The sequence below is a fragment of the Paroedura picta genome, chromosome 12, assembly GCF_049243985.1.
Source record: "Paroedura picta isolate Pp20150507F chromosome 12, Ppicta_v3.0, whole genome shotgun sequence".
Classification (NCBI taxonomy): Eukaryota; Metazoa; Chordata; class Lepidosauria; order Squamata; family Gekkonidae; genus Paroedura; species Paroedura picta.
The window spans coordinates 18,157,244-18,181,853 of record NC_135380.1 but is presented as its reverse complement, the minus strand read 5'-3'; the positions used below and the strand labels follow the sequence as shown (position 1 = coordinate 18,181,853).

The 24,610-nt window shown below is 43.9% G+C and overlaps 1 protein-coding gene across 2 annotated transcripts in view; it reads right to left on the bottom strand.

Annotated features, from left to right (window-relative positions):
• Window positions 1-18,264: 18,264 nt before the first annotated feature.
• The window catches only part of LRRTM4 (leucine rich repeat transmembrane neuronal 4), a 399,594-nt gene continuing 393,248 nt past the window's right edge, over window positions 18,265-24,610 (bottom strand). The window contains exon 4 of one of the 2 annotated variants that reach the window (XM_077306075.1): window positions 18,265-19,565. In XM_077306075.1, coding sequence (XP_077162190.1) covers window positions 19,344-19,565 — 222 coding nt within the window. In that variant the 3' untranslated portion in view covers window positions 18,265-19,343. The remainder of the gene's footprint in view (window positions 19,566-24,610) is intronic. The other variant, XR_013225893.1, reaches the window with a different exon arrangement.

Below are 24,610 nucleotides of genomic sequence, written 5' to 3'. Positions count from 1 at the left end.
CTATGCAGGACACTCAAAACTCTATCACTCATCCACTGTAACCTGCCACCCCCTTGAGCCTTCACAGAATCAGCCTCTCCATCAGATGGCTATCCAGTCTCTGTTTAAAAAATTCCAAAGATGGAGAACCCACCACCTCCCGAGGAAGCCTGTTCCACTGAGAAACTGTCAGGAACTACTTCTGGATGTTTAGATGGAATTTCCTTTGAAATAATTTTCATCCCATTGGTTCTGGTCCAGGCTTTGAATTGTCAAAGGCTTTCATGACCGGAGTCTTCTGGCTGCTGTGGGTATTCTGGGCTCTGGGGCTGTGATCTCATAGTTTCAGTCCCAGATGTTTCACCTATAAGTGGCATCATCAGAGGCAGCACAAGCAAGATGGGGATTTCTCCATGCCAAAGTGCCAATATGTGAAGTTATAGTGACAGGTTCCAAGCCATCTTGAATCCAAAATATTTAATATGGCTTCATAATAGCTTTCACATTAATACTGCACCTGGATGGAACCTTCCAGCTCCTCTGGAATAAGATGGAGAACTGCCCCTTCTTAAATGAGTGCTAAATCCCATAGTTGCAGATGACCACTTCAGGCCAACCGATGGGTTGGGTTGGAGGGGAAATCACGACCAAGGTCCACTTATAGTTGGTTTCCCATAGAAAGAAGCATGGAGTCTGTGGGGGGAAAGGAAGTAATGAAGAATGGGAGAAAGGGGAGAGGCAGAAGACAGAGGGGGAAGAAGAGAAACTGTCCAGTTGGGTGGGTTGGGACTAGGGGGGCAGTGTTTTTGAAGTTCAGGAAAGAAGAGGAAATTGGACAATTGATAGACAGAAGGGGGAACTGCAGAGCTTGAAAGCAGGAGCCAGTGGGCAAGATGGGATGCTCCCTCCCCCATGAATCCTCTCAGATCTCCTCCTGCTTCAATATTATACTAATAAGAAAACCTTTGGAATGATCAAAACATGATTTCGTCATAGAGAAAATCTCCAAGGGTTTACAAAGGAGCTTGCCAGACAACTCACTGCCTTGATTTCGAAGGGGAAAGGAGGCTAAAAGATCCAGATACAACAAAGAAAGTTTATCATATAACCCTTTGGCCACATTTTTCACTCACAATGCTAGTTTCACCATTGTCTTTCATCAACAATATTATGAGGAAATTAATGCCAGTTCTTACATTTGTTTCCTTGCTCTTACCGAAATCAACAGAACTATTGTACTCGTGATTGAAGTGTTTTGCTACGTTTGTTATATACAACATTCAATGCACAGATTCCCACCCTCCTACTCTCTCTCTCTGTCTCTCTCTGTCCAACCACTTCCTTTTAAGTACAGGAAATCAATAGCTTTCTTCCAAGTGCCTGACTGGCTGGGTAGTAAGTTCTGCAAAGAACCCCCCCCCCCCTTGATCGCCAATATTGGCACTGCAGCATTTTGAACAAAAATAAAACATATTTGAAGAAGAGCATAGTGTTCATGACAGCTCTTAATTAGGAATGCATGAACACCTACCAGTTCAGTTCCTCCTCCGCTTGCCGGTTAACAGGAAGGAGTTCATTCTTCTTGTTATTGCTGAGTAGTTTGGCTGCTTACGAGTACCTGAAGTCTGTTTGGTGGCTTACTTCCCACCCATTTAAACAGCACAACATATTTCTCCTTCCCTTGCAGCCTCATCATGAGGCAGAGGGAAAACGCAGGAGGGGTGTACCATGAGGAGGGCTGTAAACACAAGGTTTACCATACCATGTTTGCAAGCAGGAAGCCACACACGTTTTACCCCTCCATGTGGAAATTGTCAAGAGAAGCCATGGCCTTGCTTCACTCTTTGAGTCAGAATTGTTTTAGGATCAGCTTTACCTAAACGCACAAAAGCAAATCCAATTTAAAAAAACCCAAGGAAGATGACAACTTCAATGCACTCAAACTGAGTTTGAATGAGATTCTCTCTCCCCCCCCCCCCAATTTGGAATGAAAACATAAGATCTTTGACATTTCCCTTGGCCTCATGCTGAGGTAAAGTTGCAATTCCTATTGATTTGTTGCCTTCTCCCCACAAATCTATACATTTTAAAAAGTGACTGAACGTTCTGTAAACCTTCATTTTGTAGGGTTTTGTTTTGTTTTTTTGAAATATTGATGTATTTTTAGAAGGTCACCACTTCACCTGCATATCCATTGCTATATGTAAGGGGGAAAATCTCCAGTTACTTCAGTCTGTACAAGATAGCAAACAATACATTTTTTCCAAAGACCATTTTGACCTTCATGGTACTTTTCTGAGATGATTTTCTGTCCTTCCATCCTCTGAAACTGTCACATTCCCTTTTTGTTCAGACTCCAAAGAACCTCCTCTTCAGACTCTTGCTTTGTTCTATAGCTGTGGAATAATTCATGTCAACAGGGAGAATGGAATTGCCATACTGATCACTGGATGAAAGCAGACCTTGCTTTTACCTAGTCTAGTCTTCACTATCCAATATTTTGTAGAACTAGAAGCTTCTGAAAATACATTAAATATCCGGACTGTAGTTTCATCAAAGTCATGAGAGTTAGCGGGTCCAGCCTCCGTCTACATCAGTTGAAACCAGTTGGACTTTTACCACTCACTTCATCCTCAGTCAAGTGCCTTTGGTACTTGCTGTTTCAGAGGAAGGCTTGGATCCATCTCTAAGAAGGAACTGTTCCTCTCTGCCCCATCAAGAGATCCAAGCTCAATGGAGAGCATCCTTTCCCCAATACTATTTGTACACCAAGTCAGAAATACCGTGACAAATAGAAATATATTTTTAGTGCTTGTACTACTCGTCTTTTCCTTTTGAGATGTTTCAAAGTCTAGGAATCCTACTGCTACCCTTTGTATTTCATAGCCTTTTGGCCTGCCAGTTTACAAACTGATTTCCTCTGTATCTTTGTCTATATATACAGCTCACAACTCGATTTGAGCAGCATTGGGGCTTCTGAGCCACAAAGGAGGATGCTGAGATCAATTTGTTAGTTTGTATGTTGCCCCATTTAGTGCCATGAAACTATGGATGTTATTTCATTCCTGCATGTTAGTTCTGTCCAGAATATGCCAGGCCGGTTCCAGTTGTCCATGTCAAAGACCAGAACTTTATGCATATTCTTTTCTTTTTCCTCATTTTCCTTTGAAGTGTCCCATAGTATTTCTTTTAAAGAGAGGCTTGTTGCATTGGATATTCAGGGCATATCCATGTACTCCATTTTGGAAATATGGTTGAAGTATAGATTGCAACACAAGAAAAGAATGTGACTTACCGTGGCTGCCTTTTGATGCTGCGGCGGCGCCCGAGGACAAGCAACCTCCTGCTAGGCCGGCGTGCACCTCAGCAGCCCAGGTCACATGGAGGGAGTGGTGCACATGCCTATTTAAGGCAGCGTGCCAGGCTGCCTGGCCTCTCCATGTCATGGCCACCTGGACAGCTACCCTCCCTCCCACCCTAGTTTAACTGTATTATTTGTGTTGATATGGATTGTTTCAATTGTCCCAGTAAGGAGCCTTTTGGCAGGGAGTCCCATCTGCATATGGGACTCCCAACGGGAGAGGATCTCCTTAACAAGGCTGGCCACAATAAGGGCATGGCCTACTCAGCTGGGAGGCCAGGGGATTGTGGGCAGGTGACAGGGGATACCAGTGGACACCCGTTGGTCCCCAGTGAGTTGCCTCCCAAGTAAAATCTTTTGTGATGCAGCGTGACCTTCCCTCCCAGCTGGGAGTGAGGCAGGGCCCCCAAGCGCCACAGAAGCATAACATCCAAGCAGCCAGACAGCTGGAGACGTATAGGCTTCCTTTCCTGGTTTCAGGGTCAACCCTTCATTGAGGCAATAAAGGCTGTGGCCATTTTCACTGCCAAACAGGAGTCACGTCTTCATTGGTCAGTCGCCGCTTGCTAGTCAAAAAATATGTGTAATCAAGGATGACATAAATACTAAAATGTTCATTGGGCAATTTGCATGTAACCCCTAGAATTATGCAGCCATACAATAAGAAAAGTACAGGATAAAATAAGTTCAGTTCCTTTAATTCTAAGTGGAAGTTAACATCCAGGAGCCAAACTAGACATTACAGCTGCTGCACATCCAAGCTGGCGTAGTGGTTAAGAGCAGCAGACTCTAATCCGGACAACCGGGTTTCATTCCTCGCTCCTCCACGTTTAGCCTGCTGGTTGACCTTGGGCCAGTCACCATTCTCACAAGGGGCCTGTTGTTGGGAAACTCAGGCAAAGGTGAGCTGCTTTGAGACTCCTTAAAGTAGAGAAGTATGTTATACAAATAATTTATTTCTTGAGCAGCTGTTGTCCTTCTACTCTTAGACTAGAGAAGGGATTGCCTACCAGGGGGTCCATAGGAGTTCTGGAGGGGGTCTGTGGGAGTTCTGAAGGAGGTCCAGGGGAGTTCTGAAGGGGGTCTGTGGGAGCTCTGAAGTGGTGTAGTATGGGAGGGGGCCCTCCCTCCAAGCTGTCTTTTCAGTTCAAACTCTTCTTTTCAGCCCACATAGCAGAGCCACCATAGTAGTCGTAAGGGCAGAGGAAAGGAGCAAAAGGAGGACTAAGGGTGTGAGTAACGATGTCATTTCCGAGGGTGTAGCATATTTCATCTGCTCTTGTATTCACCGATTTTTCTCCTATTTTTTTTTCTTGTCCATTCTTTTCTGTGGGAAACAGATTGGAAACAGATATTCACCCTGTAACTTTAATTTTTTTTTTTTTAATTCAAGAACAAAGTTTGAGAGATTGTACACTCACTGAAGGAATACTCCCTGCCAAATATCAGGCAGAAAGCATAAAGCATACCAGTTTTATTGGCAATTAAAAGCCCAACACATTCAAAACCATACTATCTTTGCTTTCCATCCCATGTGAGATCAATGTGAGATAAATACATAGGGACTGTATCCTGTCAAAGGAACGTGTGTATACCAATTGAATGAGTGAATGATGTGTTTTGCTGCCGCAGGATCTCTGGGCTGGGTCTGTGTAGTGTAATTAGGGTCAGTGAGGGAGCCTTTGTGGCTGAACTGTGATGGATCTTGCCAGCCCTCCTTTTAGTTTTAGTTGACATGTGTCAAACGTGGCCTTGCCACTCACCACTGGCCACAACATTGCAGCCAGAAGAGGATGGAAGGGGATGAGGGAGCCCTCATGTTCTACATTTTGAGAGTCGCTGAACTGTAGCCATAAGAGAGAGCCAGTTTGGTATAGTGGTTAGGAGTGCGGACTTTTAATCTGGCGAGCCGGGTTCGATTTTGCACTCCCCCACATGCAGCCAGCTGGGTGACCTTGGGCTTACCACAGCCCTGATAAAGCTGTTCTGACCAAGCAGTGATATCAGGGCTCTCTCAGCCTCACCCACCTCACAGAGTGTCTGTTGTGGGGAGAGGAAAGGGAAGGTGACTGTAAGCCGCTTTGAGTCTCTTTCGGGTAGAGAAAAGTGGAATATAAGAACCAACTTCTTCTTCTTCTTCTTCTTCTTCTTCTTCTTCTTCTTCTTCTTCTTCTTCTTCTTCTTCTTCTTCTTCTTCATAATACTCTGATGACCATAATGGGGAGGTCAATTACCTCCTGGAGCCTGAAGACTCCAGGGACTTTTAGGAACATGACTGAGGAATGAAAAGGAGGAACAATTGCCTTCAATATGTGACAGTCTGCATGATGAAATTCTCATCACAAAGCCTGGCTCCCTGTTACACATACTAGAGTGAAAACATTCAGGCTGTTTTCCTAAAAGAGTAGTTGGCAGCTAAGGGAGAGTGAAAAATCTGCTCTGTGAGCAACTTCCATGAAAAAAAGATCACATAAATTATGTCTGCATTAGAGCTCCTTAATTTAAAACAGGTTGAGGGTTTCCAAAGCTTGCCCGATGCAGTCATATCTCTGTAATCCAGTTTATTTTCCCCTATTGTGACTTGATTTGTTTTATGATTTTAGGAGTTTTTCTTAGAGGTTTTATTAGGTTAAGTTTAATATGTCCTTGTATATTTTTATGTTTACATCACCTTGAGGTTTCTGGCAGATGGGCAGGATATAAATGATGGAAACAAGCAATGCACAGCTCAGCCAAGTATCTCCATAAGGAGGGAAAAGATTGCATTTGAAAGGTGAGTGATCTCATTCATGCTTTGCAAGGTGGCCTTCTGATTTTGACTTGGTCCAAGTTGGTGCCATCATTAAGGAATGGAACCCTTAATTGCGATCATGTCCCCCAAGGATTCTGTGGAGCCTACTATTTCAAGAAGGAGGAGGAGGAGGAGGAGGAATCTCAAAGCAGCTTACAGTCGCCTTCCCTTTCCTCTCCCCACAACAGACACCCTGTGAGGTAGGTGAGGCTGAGAGGGCCCTGATATCACTGCTCAGAACAGCTTTATCAGTGCTGTGGCGAGCCCAAGGTCACCCAGCTGGCTGCCTGTGGGGAAGCGTGGAATCAAACCCAGCTTGCCAGATTCTAAATCCATACTCCTAATCACTACACCAAAGCACAACCACCAGTTCAGTTCCCTGGCAAAGTGCCCCACACATTTTGTCTTTGTTTGTATATAACGAATTGTGCAAATTCACTGAATCTGGAAATGCTATATTGCTCCTGTACAAGTCCAGACCATAGGTTGGTGCTGTCTACTCCTTCAGATATGACTGTGTGATATTTTGTCTTGATGTCCTTACTGAGGAAATTAATTAATTGAGGATCATTTTACATAGTTTATTTAAGCCAAACTGAGAGTATCATAGAATCATAGAGTTGGAAGGGGCCATACAGGCCATCTAGTCCAACCCACTGCTCAATGCAGGATCAGCCGAAAGCATCCTAAAGCATCCAAGAAAAGTGTGTATCCAACCTTTGTTGAAGACTGCCAGTGAGGGGGAGCTCACCACCTCCTTAGGCAGTCTATTCTACTGCTGAAGTATGTGAGACAGATACTTATATGTTCATTCATGCACCTTAGGAGTATAGAATCATAGAGTTGGAAGGGGCCATACAGGCCATCTAGTCCAACCCCCTGCTCAACACAGGATCAGCCCAAAGCATCCAAGAAAAGTGTGTATCCAACCTTTGTTTAAAGACTGCCAGTGAGGGGGAGCTCACCACCTCCTTAGGCAGCCTATTCAGTAGTGAGTGTCTTTTGGCTTTGCCTGTATAAAGAAATGAAACATAAGAATTCCATGGCTTCATGGGTGGGTTGAGTGCCTGTCATCTTCACTAAGAGGTTTGCATGGAAAAGCTCTGCCTCCAGCATGCCTGGCTTAATCCCAGCAGGTGACCCACCCACCAGACCTATCTGAATAACTTGGGCTTCCTTGGTCACCTTTGGGGCAGAGGTTGGAGAGGGAGGGTCCTTCAGGATGACTAGAAAGGAGATTCCATTTTTGCCTGCTCCACATTGTTGGTAGGGTCAGTTTGCTAATTAGGCCTAGTCCACAGGGACTGGTTTGCTTAACAATAAAGGGAGATTGTTCTAGTCAATTGCTTATTTAGTGTGCAGCTAGAGGTAGTTTGTGGAACAGGATTCCCTGGGCATTGAGCAGCATCAGCCAAACATTAGCTGCTTGAGTGGCAAGCTGGGTAAGGAGATGAGGCTCAAGACCTCTCTGAACAATTTCTCGTTTAGGCTAAGCTAAATAATGTCGGTGGTAGTTTTGGCTTAGTTTGAAGTCAGGGCAGTGAGCCAAAGCTCTTAGCCTTCATCGCTTATCGAGAGATGCTTTATTGAAGCAGATCAGCCACAAATAGATCTAGTTTAACTCATTTTCTGGAGTTTTATGTCTCCTTAGGGGGACTGCAAATGTAAATAAGCAAGCAGAAAGCACAGGCTGTTTTCATTGATCATTGAACCCGAACACATCTCCTTCTTTCCATTATTGGGCAAGCCAGAGAATGGCAACTTCTCAATAAAGGGAGGTGATTATCCCTTTCATTCATTGTTCCAAGTATACAAGATATGCAATCAATTTGCCCTAATATTGTATGTGCCTCCAAGACAAGGGGCACTTTCACACCCACTAAATAATGCACTAAATAATGCACTTTCAATCTACTTTCAAAACACTTTGCAACTGGATTTTACTGTGTGCAATGGCAAAATTCACTTGTCAATGGCTGTTGAAGTGGATTTGAAACTGCATTATTTAGCATGTGTGAAAGCACCCAGGCACTGTAATTTGTGTTGAATCTATTATTTGGTCCTGTTATATTCAACACACATGATGGTGTCATCTAGCCATCTAATCCCTTTAGTTGGGTTCTATAGAGGTTGCAGAATCTCCCTTCTGAGATCACTCTTTAATTTGAACAGAATTCATTGTTAATTTGCCTATCACATTATGGTGTAGTCTTAACTACGATTAAGAGATTTTTGTGAATCTCCCTTGTTCCAGAAAGAACGGGTTATATATTGGGTTGATAATCAATCAATGAATTGCATTATATTCCCCTTCTGATTTCCCTAATGTGATAATACAGGGAGATCCCAAACAAATAGAAGACCATATGATTACTGTTACAAGTACAACTTACTAAAGGATTACCATTACAGTTACATCTGTTTATAAAATCAAGCAAGATCCACAGGTCAAGGTCTAGCAGAACAAATTATGGGCAGGGGAGCATTAGCTCCTGAATGTGAGGGCCAGTTTGGAAATTACATTGAAGCTTAAAAGTACAATGGTGTTCCACCAGCATTTGCAACAGTAAACAAAATACCAGAAGGTCAATATCTTCAAACCTGCAACAAACACATGCCAACAACAGTTTATCATACCTCCAACACATCTCCACAGATGCATACCTTCTTGTTACACATAATATGTTTACTGCATTAAGCAACAGTGGAACATTGGCACACTTAGAAGAATCGTTAAAGGGTGAAGAGCCCTCAGGTTAGCTTATAAATATAGCTTATAGAGAGGTTTACATGTCAATCACTAATACAGCCTATCAGAAAATAGCAATGGGTGATCACAATTTTGGGACAAAGTCATATTTAAGGGTAGGAACTGAGGCATAAGAGGAAGTGATGGTTGGGTCTTTATTTGGTCAGTGTTATTGATCTACAAAATCTCTTCCACTGAATATTTCTGGTAAGGCCTTGGAGGAGGCACATGTCTCATGGATTAAGTCCCATTCAGTGTTTAACACCCACTCAGGGCAGCTGTCCCACCCCTGAGTGCCTCCTCTTCCAACCAGGTTGCCTGTCTGTCCAGTGGCCAGCCAATCACCTTCCATCTCCCACCCCTGACCACCCCCTCCTCCTTCCACTTCCCTCCGAGGCTTGGAGGTTGCAGATTCCTGATGTGTGAGAGCTGCCCCTGCTGGTGAGTTCCACAACAACTGCCTGCAGCCTTTCCAGGTCCTGGGGGGAGGGGGAGACCATCCACAGAGTTCTTCCATACCACCCCCCTAATCCAACTCCCGTTGTATTCCAGAATGCAGCGGGCTTGGCCCCTAGTATTTTAATATTTTGCGGTGCTTTCAATTTGCTTCCCAAAATGGAGGCTAAATATTTATTAGACCTGTGATGGAACAGCACCATTTCAGAGCAACACCTTTGCTTGGCGATCAGCAATCCTAGGCTTACCCTTTGGCCCGCTCAGAAATATTTGACATCACAGAACTTCGCAGGCGGAATGACAGATCCATCGAAGTGTTAGCACGAGGGTCATCACTCTTGTGCCTGACCACTTGATGGGATATTAAGGATGTGCCCTGTGTAAGGAATGTGGCCGGAGGCAATACTTTAAGCTAGTTCTGATGTTTTTGATGTTGTGAGCTTTCGGGATCATTTTTTCCCCTGGTTGTTACATCTGACACATCTTGCAAATATTGTGCTGGACTTTCAGTTACCATATTGGTTGACAGCTATTGCCAGCAGGAACCATAAGGCTGAACATTGATCAAATCGTGCACCTCACTCATTGCTCTCTCCACTTGACATACCGGTCAGTATGTCAAGAATTAACTAAGAGGGAAAAAGAAGAATGGAGAAGTGCTGTATTTTTGTACCCTGCTTTTTATTACCTGAAGGAGTCTCAATGCGGTTTACAATCACCTACCCTTCCTCTCCCCACAACAGACACCCAGTGAGGCAGGGGGAATGAAAGAGCTCTGAGAAAATTGTGACTGGCCCCAGGTTACCCAGCTGGCTGCCTGTGGAGGAATGAGCAATCAAACCCATTTCTCCCGATTAGAGGCCACCACCAAGCTGGTTTTGAGATTTCTTTTCTGTTCCTTTATTTAGGTGCTATCTGCTATGCATTCAGCTCCTGAGCTGCTGTTCAAATCAGAGAATTTGTGAAAATTAATTCCACAGCTGGAGTATGGGAATTGCCAGAGCACAGATTCTGGTGAGTGGCTGTGTTGGTCTGAAGCAATAGAAATAAGTTTGTCCTGCAGCGCTATTATGACCAATAAAGGTAGCTCAGGGTATAAGTCTTTGTGTGCATGCACACTTCATCAGATACCTTTGATGGACCTGATTCCATATAAGGCAGTTTCATGTGAGTTGCACTCCAGTCCTGAATGTGCCTTGAAAAAATGCTGCAAAAGCCCCACAATTATTTTGGTGAGAATGGGCATACAATTGTATCTAAATTTGTTATATGCACGTATTACCAATGTACAGGTGCTGGAGGTGAATGAATGTGCCTCTTTTCATTTATTTTTACATTTATATGTTATTATGAAGCCTTTTGTTTTAAATGTTTGCTAGTGGAGGGGTGGGGAATCAAACCCAGTTCTCCAGATTAGAGGCCACCACTCTTAAAAGCCTTGGTGTAGTGGTTAAGAGTGGCAGCTTCTAATGTGGAGAGCTGGGTTTGAGTCCCTGCTATCCCACATGCGGCCAGCTGGGTGACCTTGGGCTCATCAAAGCACTGATAGAGCTGTTCTGATTGAGCAGTAATATCAGGGCTCTCTCAGCCTCACCCACCTCACAGGGTGTCTGTTGTGGGGAAAGGAAAGGCGATTGGAAGCCTCTTTAAGACTCCTTCGGGTAGAGAAAAGCAGTATATAAGAAATGACTCTTCTTCTTCTATAATATGTTGGCTTTCAACTAAACTGAAGAGCTCTCGGGAGGTGGTGGGTTCGGATTATAATTCGGATTATATGTGAGTATATACGGTAGTCAGCTGTGAGCCATATACCACAGTGGAGGGATGATAATGCCCCAGCTCTCCCCTTTGACAATGACAGATTCCTCTGTCATAACACTAGTACCTAATGAGATGCATATGGTTTTGATCCTGGCACCATCAGGGGACCATGAAAATGCTGCTATTTCCCTAAGGCCACATAAACAGGTTCAGAGTTTGGGTTCTAGCCAGGATTCCTTATAGGCTGCTTATGTCGAGCCAGCAATAATAGTCAGGCCTGTTAATGGGCAACATACACCATTTGTGTCATATTTCAAACCCTTAGGATGGGGACCTGTAAATCATCCAGCACAAACTTGTAGATAAACTGTAAACTAATTAATTAATATCAGCAATATTGATGCTGAACAAATATTTACCGAGGGATTTATACATATAACCCTGTCATCACTTTCACACTGTGTGGGACCCAGTTTATAAATCTTTTAACATCTATTTGCATGTCTCATAAATACTTTATACGTTTTGTTTGCCTGCAATTTATCTCACACGGAGTGCTGTAAACATACCACAAATATATGTAAGGTTGTATTGTTTTTGTTGTTGTTGTTTTGTCATTTGATGCAATAATTAGCACAGTTAATAAATCTCTGGATTGTCGGATGTAGCTAAAAGCTGCATTAGGGATCTTCTTTCACGTTTTAACTTCTCCACAGAACAACCATCGAAGAGCTGCACATTGGAATCATCAATCATCGCCATGCGAGCATGCTGTCAAACAGAGCTGTCACAAGGAAAGACCCAAGGGTCCCTCTTCAGGGTGACAATTGCTAGGGACAAGCAGATTTCTCTCCTTCTGTTCATTTACAACTCCACTGGTTCACTCTCTGCCCCCCCCCCCAAACATCCAGTTACTTAATTTATCAACTCCATTCCAACACTGGCTCATGGACAGGCTGTTATTATTTTTTAATTTTTTGTCTGAAGTTCAGAATTCACCATTCCCCCTCCTCTAATGGGGCCAAGCTGACCCTCACTTAGCAAAGCATTCTGAAGATGCCACATCACAAAGGGGCAAGAAAAAACAGCTTCACATCCCCCCCCCTTTGCATTATATTTTTGCATGTGTTCATTGATGAAATGCTGCAAAAAAGCTTTGCCACCGTGGCTGTGTCTGTTATTCCACCAAGACTCTCCTTGCATAGCGGTTTACTCTTATGATCAGGAAGGGCTAGAGGACACACACCATTTGGGAAAGAGTCAGCCAGTCACTCGAGATGATGCTGAGCTCCTCTTCCCCATGCAGGATGGTTATGGAGGAGATGACCTCCTGCACCATGGTCTTCTGCTCCAGTGGGTAGGCAAGTCCAGGATGGGCCAGTGTTCAGGCTCCCCACCCCCCACCCCTGGCTCTTGTGCAGCAGACAGGCAGGCTTAATGCTGTGTGAGAAGTCACCAATCTAGTCACCAAGGCCTGAATCATATGGATGGCCATGTCCCAGGAGCCCTAGAGCAAGGGTCCCCAACCCCCAGGCCGTAGACCGGTCTCAGTCCATGGAACCCTTGGTACCAGACCATGGGGGGGGGAAGGAGGTGCCTACCTCTCCTCCACTCTCCGTAGTGTGGTGCTCACTGCGCCGGGAGCAATTGGATTCTGAAGCAGCCAATTCGCTCAAGCCTACACTCATGGGCCGATCGCTCCCGATGCAGCAAGCGCCACGCTGCGGGGGGGGGAGGCGCTGGTGGGTGCAGGCATGGTAGCTCTGCGCATGCACATTTGCACCTGCCGGCGTGTCGGCACTGGCGCCTCCGTCCCCCCTGCTGCAGACTGGTCCCTGGTCCGAAAAAGGTTGGGGACCACTGCCCTAGAGCATCCTTCATCGCTAGGAGATGCCCTTGAAGCACATAGCCTTCACTGCTGCCAGCATGTTGGGAGCAGCGTCCTTGACCATTAGTTATGTATGATGTTGCAATCACCCTCTCCCTCAGGCTATTTTGTATCAAAGGTTTGCACCATGTGCATGGAGCAGAACCACTTTGTAGCCAGTTAACAGGACCACCCTGTTTTAGGCTTGGACCATTCCCCAACAGTCCAGAAGAATGAAGTCTTCTTATTGCCACCAGTGGGCACTGAGAGAGAGGGAGAGATGCTGCTAGCTGCCCCAGAGATCTGCCAGGAAGTGCACAGTTTTGCCTTGTGCTCTGGAGGGTTCAACCTTGACCATCACCACTATGGAATGGTGCATGGCAGCTATTGGCTCTTGGTCCTCCATGAGGGAACAGAGTGTCAGGGAGTCAGTTGTAGCAATAGCCAGTGAAAAACTACATTCTCCATGAGAGAGAATGGTTGGCCATCCACAGCATTCATCTTGGGCCCTCCATGTAGCCATTTGCAATGGCAATGTTAGAGTCCCTGGGAGAATGTCCTCTTGGAAGGCAGCCAGGCTTGATGTCCCATCTACAGAACCCTGAATGTGGGGAATCTTTCTTTGAGGGGTCTCTCCCTCTCCCTCCATTTCTCCCTGATGAGAGGGAATGGGCCTCTTCCACATGCGGTCTACCACTCTTTCCTCCAGTAGGAATGTACCACAATGCACCCTTTGCAGATGCCTGAAAAGGACAAAGGAAAATAGCTGGAAATGACACCCCAGGACTGGAGAAGGTGGGAGTAGGGACAGCTGTTTGCTGGTACTGGATGGGCCATTGAGGAGTGTACTGGAGGCAGGAGGTGCAACAGGGATTTGCATGGAAGAAGGGATGTTTCCCCCCCCTGCTGTCAGAAATTTCCCCAGAGTGTTATCAACTGCTGGTCTTTGGGCAGTGTTTACAGCTCTTTCTCTTCTGTGGAGAGCTCCAGGAAAAGATATTGGGAAAGATGGCCTGCCAGGGGTGGATTTCAGTGGGCTGGCAGGATGGGTTTGATGCCCAGGGACAGGGGCATGTGGTACAAGGGAGGTAGAGGAATCTTCTCCCCATGATGAACAACACTTTCACCCTTATGCCACAGAGGGATTTGTTCAAATCAGGAGGGATGGGAGAGTAGGAAATGTTGGCTCTCAGCTGATGAACGAGTAGCTAAGCCCCTCTGCTCAGTGTGGCTAGAGAGACAAGGTTCCTCAGACTCCCCCCCAACCCCCAGCAGAGAGAGGAGTTTTCAATCACTAAGCCCCTCTGCTAAGTCTGAGCAGAGAGATGGATGGTTCAGAGCCTTGAGTCCACCTAACACCAAAACTCCAACAGGGGAGAGGAGTTCTCAGGAAAGAAAGTTCTCTGCTACTCCATTTTTAACAAATTCTCTCCCCTGAAAACAGCCAGGATAAGAGAGGCCATGGAGCTGAGCTGAGCATATATATGGCATCCTCATCCCATAGAGCAGAATGAGAATACTGTTATTGGCAGCCAGCAGTGTCTGTTAAGATCAGGAAGATTTGTATTGGTGTTTCCAAGGATGGAGAATTCCCCCCATCCCCTGGTTGCTTTGGAGTTTTGTAAACAATTTAATTGAGTGGGGACAGTAGTCTTTCTGCAAATATATCCATTCATGAACTGCCATGAACTGCCACAAACAACCATGAACTGTCCATGCCGGGCAGTCTCCCACAATCATTGCTTTACAATTAATGAACAAACCTGAATTTGTGATGGACTTTGGTATGTGAGCTGGTTCATATCAGTCCCTATAAGACTTCATTCTTAACCTGGCTGTCCCGGCCCTATGTTAATTTTTGTTCCTACATGACATATCATTTTGCAAATTCTTGGTTTTTGTTCTTTTCATTTTTGGATGTGTACTTAATGCACCTTAAGTGTACACCTAAAAAATCCCCCCAAAACAAAAAAAAAAAACAGACACTTTCTAGGTAGAGTTTCTGGGGCTTTAAAGGCAAAGATTAATTGCCCAGCCTAGGTCTCTGCATTTCTTTCTTGACTATTAGTTTCCTTTACAAGCTATAATGCTTGCCTACATCAATCTTTCTATCTGTCATCCCTACCCCAACAAGTTCTTTGCTTCCCCAGTCCTTATGAAATGGCTTCTCCCCCACTCTAAATATGAACCTTGAAAGCCAAATAATTAATACAAAGTAAACACATATATTGCTAGTCATATAAAGATAATTTGTCAAGGCATATAATTTAGACTCCTTGCTGGAGAATAAGGGCACCATTTCAAACTTCAGTCAGGAAGGGGGTAAATTTCTTAACAGAGTTTAAAAGCTCCCTCTTGACTACAGTCAAGATTAAATTCCAAAAGAGAAGTGCATTTTAATAGCATTTCTTGTGGTAACTTTTTATAGCTCACAAGACGGAGAGCTGCATTACTAGCAGAAATCAATCATTCCCACTTCTTTCTTCGACAAAGTGATTTGTTCCTTGACTTTCACACATACTTTCTACACAGGCATATTTAATTGCTTATAAGGGTAATCAACTCAGTGTGTAGAACCAACAAGTAGACCGGAAGTAGGCTCTGAAGCAAAATTCAACCTGCCAGTTATGTGTGTGATCTGATAGCCTGGCATTTGCATTAAAACAGTCAAGGCGATTCCAGTTTTTATTTGGCCTACTTAAATTGTTCAGCAGGGGTTGTTAATCCTTCCCTCACATGCCAGTTTCCTGGCAAAAACTGACTCTCGAAGGCTAAGATCCTACAAACTAAAGCCAGTTCAAGAGCATTTTGTCACCCAAAGTGAGAGACACTAATTGTGTCCGCCATGATTCTCATAGCCAGGTGAGAGCCAACAGGGATTCATATTCTGTTGGCCTAGATCCAGGGTGTGGTGTTCCTCACCTATTATGCCATGGACATCTGGGAACAAAAATTGAGCCTTAATCTCCTCATTGTGCCTCCCTGATTAGTTGGCTCTGCTATTATTCCTTCCCCCTCCAATCTTGGACACTTCCTAGAAGTGGCTGAAGACCTCCTGATATGGATAAGGAAAACCGCAGCTACCTAAACTACCAATAAAAACAGTGTGGAGAGGACCAAAACCTTTGTTCTTCTCTGTCCTACATCTCTGTTTGTCTGTCATTGTCCATCTAACAGTTGGCTAGGATGAGCAGCTGGATGTAACATGGAACCTTCTGCCTTTGCTCACATAAAACTGCCTTATACTGAACCAGAGTATTGGTCCATCAAAGTCAGTATTGTCTACTCAGATTAGTAGTGGCTCTCCAGAGGGGTGAGGTCATTCACATGACCTGCTGCCTGTTCCTTTAAACTCAAGATGTTGGGTATTGACCTTCAGGGACCTTCTGCACTACCACTGAGCCAGCTCTACCACTCAGTCACTATGGTGAGCGGCTAAGACTGGAGGACTCTAATCTGGAAAACTGGGTTTGATTCCCCACTCCTCCACATGAAGCTAGCTGGGTGACCTTGGTTCAGACACAATTCACTCAAACGTCTCTCAGCCCTACCTACCTCACAAAGTGACTGTTGTGGGGAGAAGAAGAGAAAGCCAATGTAACCTGCATTGAGGCTCTTCAAAATAGAGAAAAGTGGGCATGAGAACCAACTCTTCTTCTTCTCTCCTCTCACTCATTGGGTGAGAAGCAGTGCAGGGACAGTCCTTTTCCACTGTGATTGTCGCTATTTTGAGTGGAAGAATTCAGACCATTTCCAGCTGAAGGAAATGGGATCTCTAAGACCTTAATACATCTGACTTCTTCAATCAAGTGGGCCTTCTTTTACTAAGTTTGCATTTTGGTTCAGATTTTATTTTTAGTTGGTTATATTGCTTGGCAGTAGAATAACACAAAATCCCTCCCCCATGCATCCAACTCTGTGCAAACAATTGACTGATTAATCTTGAGATGCGATCATTGCCAGGGCTGTCTAGCTCCAGTGCTCAGGCATAAACATCCATCAGCAAAAAATAGTCAGTTCATTGACTGCTCATGTGGGTGGCAGCAGCTTCTAAGTCCTGCAGGCTTGATGCAGACTCCAGACTCCCCAGAGCTGTCCATGGAGATCAGGTTGATTGAATGGCTCATCTATGCAACACAAGCCAAAGCATTCAAAACATTTAAGGGATTATCCTGTCAAATTAAATCTTGAATTTAAAGGATTTGATCCAATTAAATGGAACTTGTGTGCCTGCCTTTCCCTAGGATATGGACAACTTGCCAGTCTACCATTAGCATAACCTCTGTTTAAATCTGTCTATATGTATATATGTCCAACCATCCGGGTAGGCTGACTGTGGGACAGTGGCATGCCCAAGTTCACTGACTGAATGTTCTGGCTTAACGGAGATTTGAGCCTGGATTTATCAGGTCCTAATCCAATCCTGCAATCCTCCCCTGAACATACTGGTAACTGTCTCTGAAAAATGCAACACAAAAGCCTAGAATTTGCAAATATTCTACTTGTCAGACTGGGACCTTCTAAGTTGCACTGATCCTCCATGATGTTGACTCACCTGCTTGCACTGTCAGGTCTTACCTGTTTCTGATCCTCTTCTGAATTCTTCTCAATGAATCAACTTTGCTTAAACAGGAAATGCCAAGAACACAATGATATTCTTACATCCTGGTTTCTTTCAAGGATGTTTGACATTTGAACCAAGATCTCAGTTGCCCTGGCACTGAGATGCAGTCAACTATCATAAACCTTTGCCGTGAGTCGGCCTGGCCGAGAGTGGTGGTATATAAATCAAATATTCATGGTTATTCATGGTTATTAATTTAGCATCACATTCAACCTACAAAATTATGTATATTACGTTCTTAATCCATGTAGTTAAATACTCTCATGTTATGCATGGACAGCATTTGGGGGAGGGGATAAGAAGACACCAGGACTGTGTTTTGCCCCAAGCCCAACATCACATCTTTGGATCCCTGGATCATCCCCATCCCATTGTGTAGTTCACTTCTCAATCAAATTTCTAAGGTCAAGGGGCTTAGGATGGAGTAAGCCTGCCTTTTATTGCACTGTTATTTTACTTTGGTTTTTACTCATGACAAGGGGGTTTAAATATGCCAAGGGTGCCCATGGAACTTATAACATCACCATATTTTATAATGCAGACTAAAAATCCATCTGGTTCAAACATCTGTTGATTGCAGAGGTCGTTGCACACAGCAGCTAGAGAAAATATTCAGTCATTAGATTAGTTGTGTTGTAGCATCCTAGCCACAAAATAATAGGTTTGTTTTCCCCACCACTTTTTTGTCCTTTTATTGATAAAAACTACACAAAAGCTAACTGATCAGAATAATTAATTAAAAATAAATCAAACAATGTTACACATCCTCCTTTGTTTAAATCACACTAGCCATCATTTTTTCCCCAGGATCTTCTTTCAACCCATCCTAACAATTTTCACCCTATTGACTACATTATGGAAATTACCGTACCCCAAATCCTTCTCCCCATCCCTCATTTAGCCTTGCTACACATTTCACTGGTGAGCTCTTAATTAATAAATTCTCTCTCTTTTTTAATGCTGTTTTTAGAATCCCAAACATAATTGTAGTGTCAACAATGAAGCACAATGAAGATAGGAAGAAAACCAAAGGATCCCCCACCCCATAAAGGTACAGCATGGATCTTAAATGTACATGCACCCAAGGTTTGTCTGTTTCACCTCTTTGTTCTTTCACATGAACTACCAATGTCCTTTTGGTTAAACTTAAGCCTTTAACACCATGTTTGGAGTCTGAAATTATAGTACTGTTTGCCCACCCTCATAAGAAAAAAGAAAAGAGATCTTGGGTTGATTTGTTCCCAAAACAAAGGGAAAAAAGGAGGGGAAAACATTAAAGAAATCCTCTAAGAGTGCAAAACACTTAAAGAAATAATGCCTGGAACTCCATTTGATGTCTGCCCCAACCCCATATTTGTACCTGTGGTTCTCCTTCCAAGGAACCGTGCAGTGTAGAAAAATCAAATATACAAACAAAACTTTTAATCCATCCCTTTATGTTGCTAGAGTGAAATCTAACGTTTGTAATAAGAACTTGACAATCTTTCTTTGATATTTACACCAAGAAGTTTGTTCAACAGTTTAAAGCCAAAGGAAATCCTGAAGTTCTCCGATTTCATACTGCAAGGTGACTCTTCTGAAGTTCCGCAGTCCTCCTCATGTAACTGGTCGTTTTGTTTGCCTCTCTGCTTGCATGGAAATGTTTGTCAACCGGAAATGGCAAACTTCAGTGTTCCATCTTGAATCAAAGGTTCCCCCCTCCCTGGAATAAAAGAACCCTCCCGCCCCTTCTGAACTCTCAGGAAAGCAATTCCCTCAGTTTGGTATTCTTTCAATGTAAATAGTTGGAGCAGCAGAACGTGCAATTGTAGCAATGAAGCTATGATCTCGACTGAGCTCCATGTTGGTGGTTTCGGCCTGGTCCCGGGAAATGGTGTCATATCCCTTATTTACATGGAGGGGTTTGTGGGCTTGGCAGTATCCAATCACTGGTTGGTCATAGCTATAGTAGGGCAAGGTTTTCATATGGTGAGGGACCTAGAGAAAAGACAAAGAGAAGATTCAGGTCAACATGATGACGGAAGAGGAGGCATATAACTTTTCAGCATCAGTGAGACAAGGCAGACAGGGGCAACACTAATGTTCCAGTTCAGAGAACCACAGAAATAAGCATGTGAATACAGATAGTACCAGTAGGGGACATTTAAATGGCTCTTACATTCACGTGCATCAATTGATAACTATGTATATCAGGTGGCAAGGCTCATGTGTGAACAAGCCATCTGAATTGAATTTTTAGCCTTCATGACTGGCATCTGAGACTCCAGTGACTTGGGTTTTGGCTCACACCTGGGTTTTTGTGGTCCATTCATTGCTCTGTTATGTGTATGTGTGTGTGGTATAGGAAAATTAACTCAGGTGTGATCAGAGACCCTTTCAGCAAAAGAGGAACATGCCTTTAGAACTCAGGCAGAACTTCTGTTACCTTGCCAATTGCAGGTACAGAAGCTTGGATGTATCTAGAGGGAAGAACTTTTTGGCAAGAGCCAAAGGGATCCTGGCCCTGGACTTGCATCCGGTAATGTTTATTGAGTCCAATGGAGTCAGGATGAGCCCATGATGTCATCGGTATTCTCTTGGTTTGTTCAGTTTATTAGTTTTGCTATTTATTTCAGTGATATATTTATTCAAACTGCATTTTTGGATTCTTTTAGACCACTTCCAGTTCCTATTAGAGCAAAAAGCAAGGTCAAAAACCTGCCTAATAAATTTTAGCAAGGGCAGATTGTGCAATCTATGAGTAAGGTCATAAGACAGAAAAGCAAACAATTTGTTAGACCAGGGGTAGTCAAACTGCGGCCCTCCAGATGTCCGTGGACTACAATTCCCAGGAGCCCCTGCCAGCATTTGCTGGCAGGGGCTCCTGGGAATTTGCTGGCAGGGGCTCCTGGGAATTGTAGTCCACGGACATCTGGAGGGCCGCAATTTGACTACCCCTGTATTAGACCCTATTTGCAGCTCTGAGGATCAGGATCACACAAGCACGCACATACTACTCAGCAGACTTAAAAAAAAAAACCTTCAGGGGAAAAATATATTGGCAATTGGGGGAGGGATGAATCTTTAGTGCCAAAAAGTATCTTGGGGAAAGTGGTTTTGAGGATGAAAAGTGAAAAGGTGAAGATGGCTCTCTCCACATGCCTCCCATTCAACCAATTCACAGCCTACCCGGACTATTTTAGATTAAAAGAAAACTGCCAAGGAAACCGTCATAAGACTCTGCGCCTGAGTCTCAGCGCACAATCCTAGAAATGATTCATACGCATGCGACGTGTTGCCGACAGACAGCGCCATCCGTAACGGAGCTTTACTCTACTAAATCTGGGGAAGTCAATGGGATTCAACGGCTGTAATCGCTTTAGAATTGCATCATGAATATCCCTCTCTGGCGTCACTGCAGGCCATTGTGCAAATGACATATTGGTTCCACACACACAGGGCCCTGGTTTTGGAAGTGACTGACTCCTCTGCATTGAGACATGAGCTTCAGCAGCTGCACAAATGGGACTGAAAAATGGGTAGGTGCTCCTGTGGAAGTTAAACATAATAGGAAAAAAAAATAAGGGGAAATTCGCACTCCCCCCACCAACCTACCGACACTCCATCCTGCCTATTCCAGGATGGGGAAACTCAGCACAAAGAAAGTTAATGGAAACATTTGTTCATGTCAAGCAGGAACGCTAAACAATTGCTATGGCACTAAATATGAATTCCGCATGTAAACGTATAGAAGCCAATTACATTTTATAGCAGAAAGCCATTCATAATCCTTATTCAAATGGTGCCTGTCACACAGAATATTAATGAATTCCAATTCTGTAGCTCTTTCTACTTGCTCTCCTTCGAATTTTCGTTTTGTTGTGTTGCAATATAGTGATCTTAATATCCAGTATGATCTAAAGAGCTTAATTTATTTCTTTATACTCATTTGCCCCAATTTATTTGATGATATTCTGATCTCCCATCCTTGATGTTTTGACCAGAAAATTCCCCATTTGGTTAAACTTCTCTGTTGGGTGAATAAAACCCATGATTCTTTATGTCCTATAATTCTTTATGTTCTGTTTTTTTGCACCCAAATTATCATATCTACATCACAGACACACACACACATGAAAGACTTGCAAGGACTTGCTGGGGGCCGTCTCATTTCATCCTCCCCCACTACAACCTCTTCCCCTTTCTTGAGAGTCCCCACAGCCTCTCTCCTTTTTCATGCTTCCTTCTCTCCAATCAGCCTTTATTGTCCTCCCCCTACCTTTCCTCCTTTCACTTTCCTTGGCAGAAACCAAGCATAGAATACTGTGGCTGCCTAGTAACAGCCACTGGAAGCTTCTGTTTCTTAAACCTGCAGGCTGTCCTTGTTTCATTTGAGTATTTGGGGTATTTTAACCTCTCCATGTTTTTTGTTTTGTTTAGATTTCAGATTTTTTGCAAATCTGGGATGTTTTTTCAGGTTTGTAGAAATATCTGACTTGTTTCTTCATGGCTTTAATCATTGGATTTAAGCATTTTCAGATTAGGCTGTCTTGGCAATTTCAATATATATCTTATATCCACAAACCAGATAGAGACTCTATATATCTGTCTGTCTATGGCTGATACTGCATGGGTGGATATAGCCGAGAGGGTGATCACATGGAAGCGGGCCAAATCCCTGATTCCACGTGATGCGGCCACTGGGCAGGCCCCCTCCTGGGCTTGCTGTGGATCAGGATCTCAGTTGGCCCGGGCTAAGGGGATGCAGGAAAATCTGTGTTCCCTTTGCCACTATGGGGGCCAGCAGAGCCTGTCCTGCAGCAGGCCCGTATGGCCCAGTGGAGGCAAATAATGCCCCAGTCTGCTTTATGGCGCTTTGCCACAACACGGGGCAAAGTGGGGCATTCATTTCTATTTTGCAGGAAGTTATTTTGCATTCCATGCAGTCCCACACTCCTTTAAAATAACCCCCCCCCCTGCGGCACCCCCTCACATGGCAGAACTATTCTGCCACTGCTTTGTTTCCCGGGGGGACACATTTCAATGCCAGAGTTAATCTGGTGCTGAAATGTGTCCCTTGTGGGGACACAGTAAACTGCAGAGCTTTCTGCTCCACAGCACCGCAAGGCTCGTAGCCCAGTGCGGCCACCGTTGTGTGGAATGGTCCTATGTCTTTCTTTTTGTCCTCTGCATCATTATGAAGAATCAAAGATTTTCATGGTGGCTGGCATTCGACTTGGACCTTTTTCATTCCACATGACAGCTGAATGGTATGGCTATGATAGTCACTACTTCTAGCAGACATTGATGGGACTGCCACAATCACTTCGGTACTCCCATGAACTAAAGTAAAATATTCCCTCTGAAACGGAAGGACCTCCATCACATTACACCCAGCCTTGATCTCAGGATGTTAAAATGCCACTTTACGATATCATAAAAGCCAGCAATGGTTTGTGTTCTGTTTAGTCTGGAGACTGAGGCCTTGTGTTTTACAGTAATAATGTATGGGACATTAACCAGATGGGGCCCAGTGCACATCATGGCTTTGTTTCTTGCCTCCAAACAGGAGCTAAAAGCTTCTGAATCACAACATTATCTCTAAATGGCCTTGAAATGCCATTGTCTTGTCGACTATATTTTCTGTAGTTTTCCAAACTGTCCCCTTAGCTCCATTTTGATTTTTTTTTTTTTGGTGTGTGTGTGTTTTCTTCTCAAGATTGTTCTTTGGTAGCAAAAGAGAAAAGTAGATCAGGACAGAGATTATAAGTTTCAAAGGCCTTTCCACACAGAGAAATAAACAGAAATAGCGACTGAAACATTAGCTTTGGAGCAATAGGTCTTAAGAAGCATATTTTGACCACAGATTTCTACGTATGTGTGCCATGGTGCAGCCTAAGGGCCAGGTGGAGTATATGCTTCAATTCGACCCTCCCCAAGCTTTTATTTACAATTACTTGAACCAGTCTAGTAAAAGAGAATACTGCCAGTTCTCTTGGTTGTATGGGTGCTGCGATTGGGAAAAATCAATGGTGCTCAACTTTTCCACTCATCAAAGCACTGAAGGTGGGGGATTGGGGCCGAGGATGGGGTTTTTTCTGCCATGGGTTAGACAAACAGCAAGCCTAATTTTTGATTTGATTCAGTATGGCTCCAGTTATGTTCAAAGCAACCATCAAAATGGGCGCCCTCTCCCACCCACCCAGGTTTTAATCCTCTAACTTTGGCAATCCAGCCCACTAAGAAGCAGGCAAACATACAAAGGATATAGCATTTGAACTGGAATGCTGTTGCTATCCTCCATCCATTTGAGCAGTTTAATCAATGCAAATATGGATAAAGAATGGATTTAGTCCACCTGAACTTAGAGGATTGGTACACTACATGCTTTTAGCCATTCAAAACTGACTGATGGCTACACTTGTTTCTCCTTCCTCGTTGCTGCTGGAAGAACCCAGCTCTGTTCATTCTTCTTGCAATCCTGTCATTGCAATAAACTTTACATAATTCAACTCTGCATAGGCAGGACTGTTCCCCTACTCCACTCCAGTGCTGCTAATATCAAGCACCTGGACTTTTTTATCCCTTTGGTGGCACTTGACAAACTAAGAGGATGATATTCCATCTGGAAATCTTCAAAATGTCTGGTGTCTTCTCCTTTCCCTATCATTTCAGAGATGTGAAAGGAACTCTTCCTGTGACCACGGAGAGCTATTGTCAGTCAGAATACATGGAACTGACCTTGATAGACCTATGGTTTGACTCAGTCTTAGACAGCTTCACGTGTCAGCTTTAGACATGACATCTGATGTTAATTTATCTTCTTGAAAACTACAGGGCCTTTTCTTGTCAGAGTGCAAGGTCCTTTTTTAGCCTTCCAAAGATGCTTCTCCACCAAATGCAATGTCACAGGTTTTATTATTGGGGGGGGGGGGGCTATGGTCTTTTTGCTGTTTTTCTGGATAGATAATAAGTCTAATTTTAGGAAATGGTCTTGCTCTTGCAGACTATTACTTATAGAAGTAAAGATCAATAGGCCGATT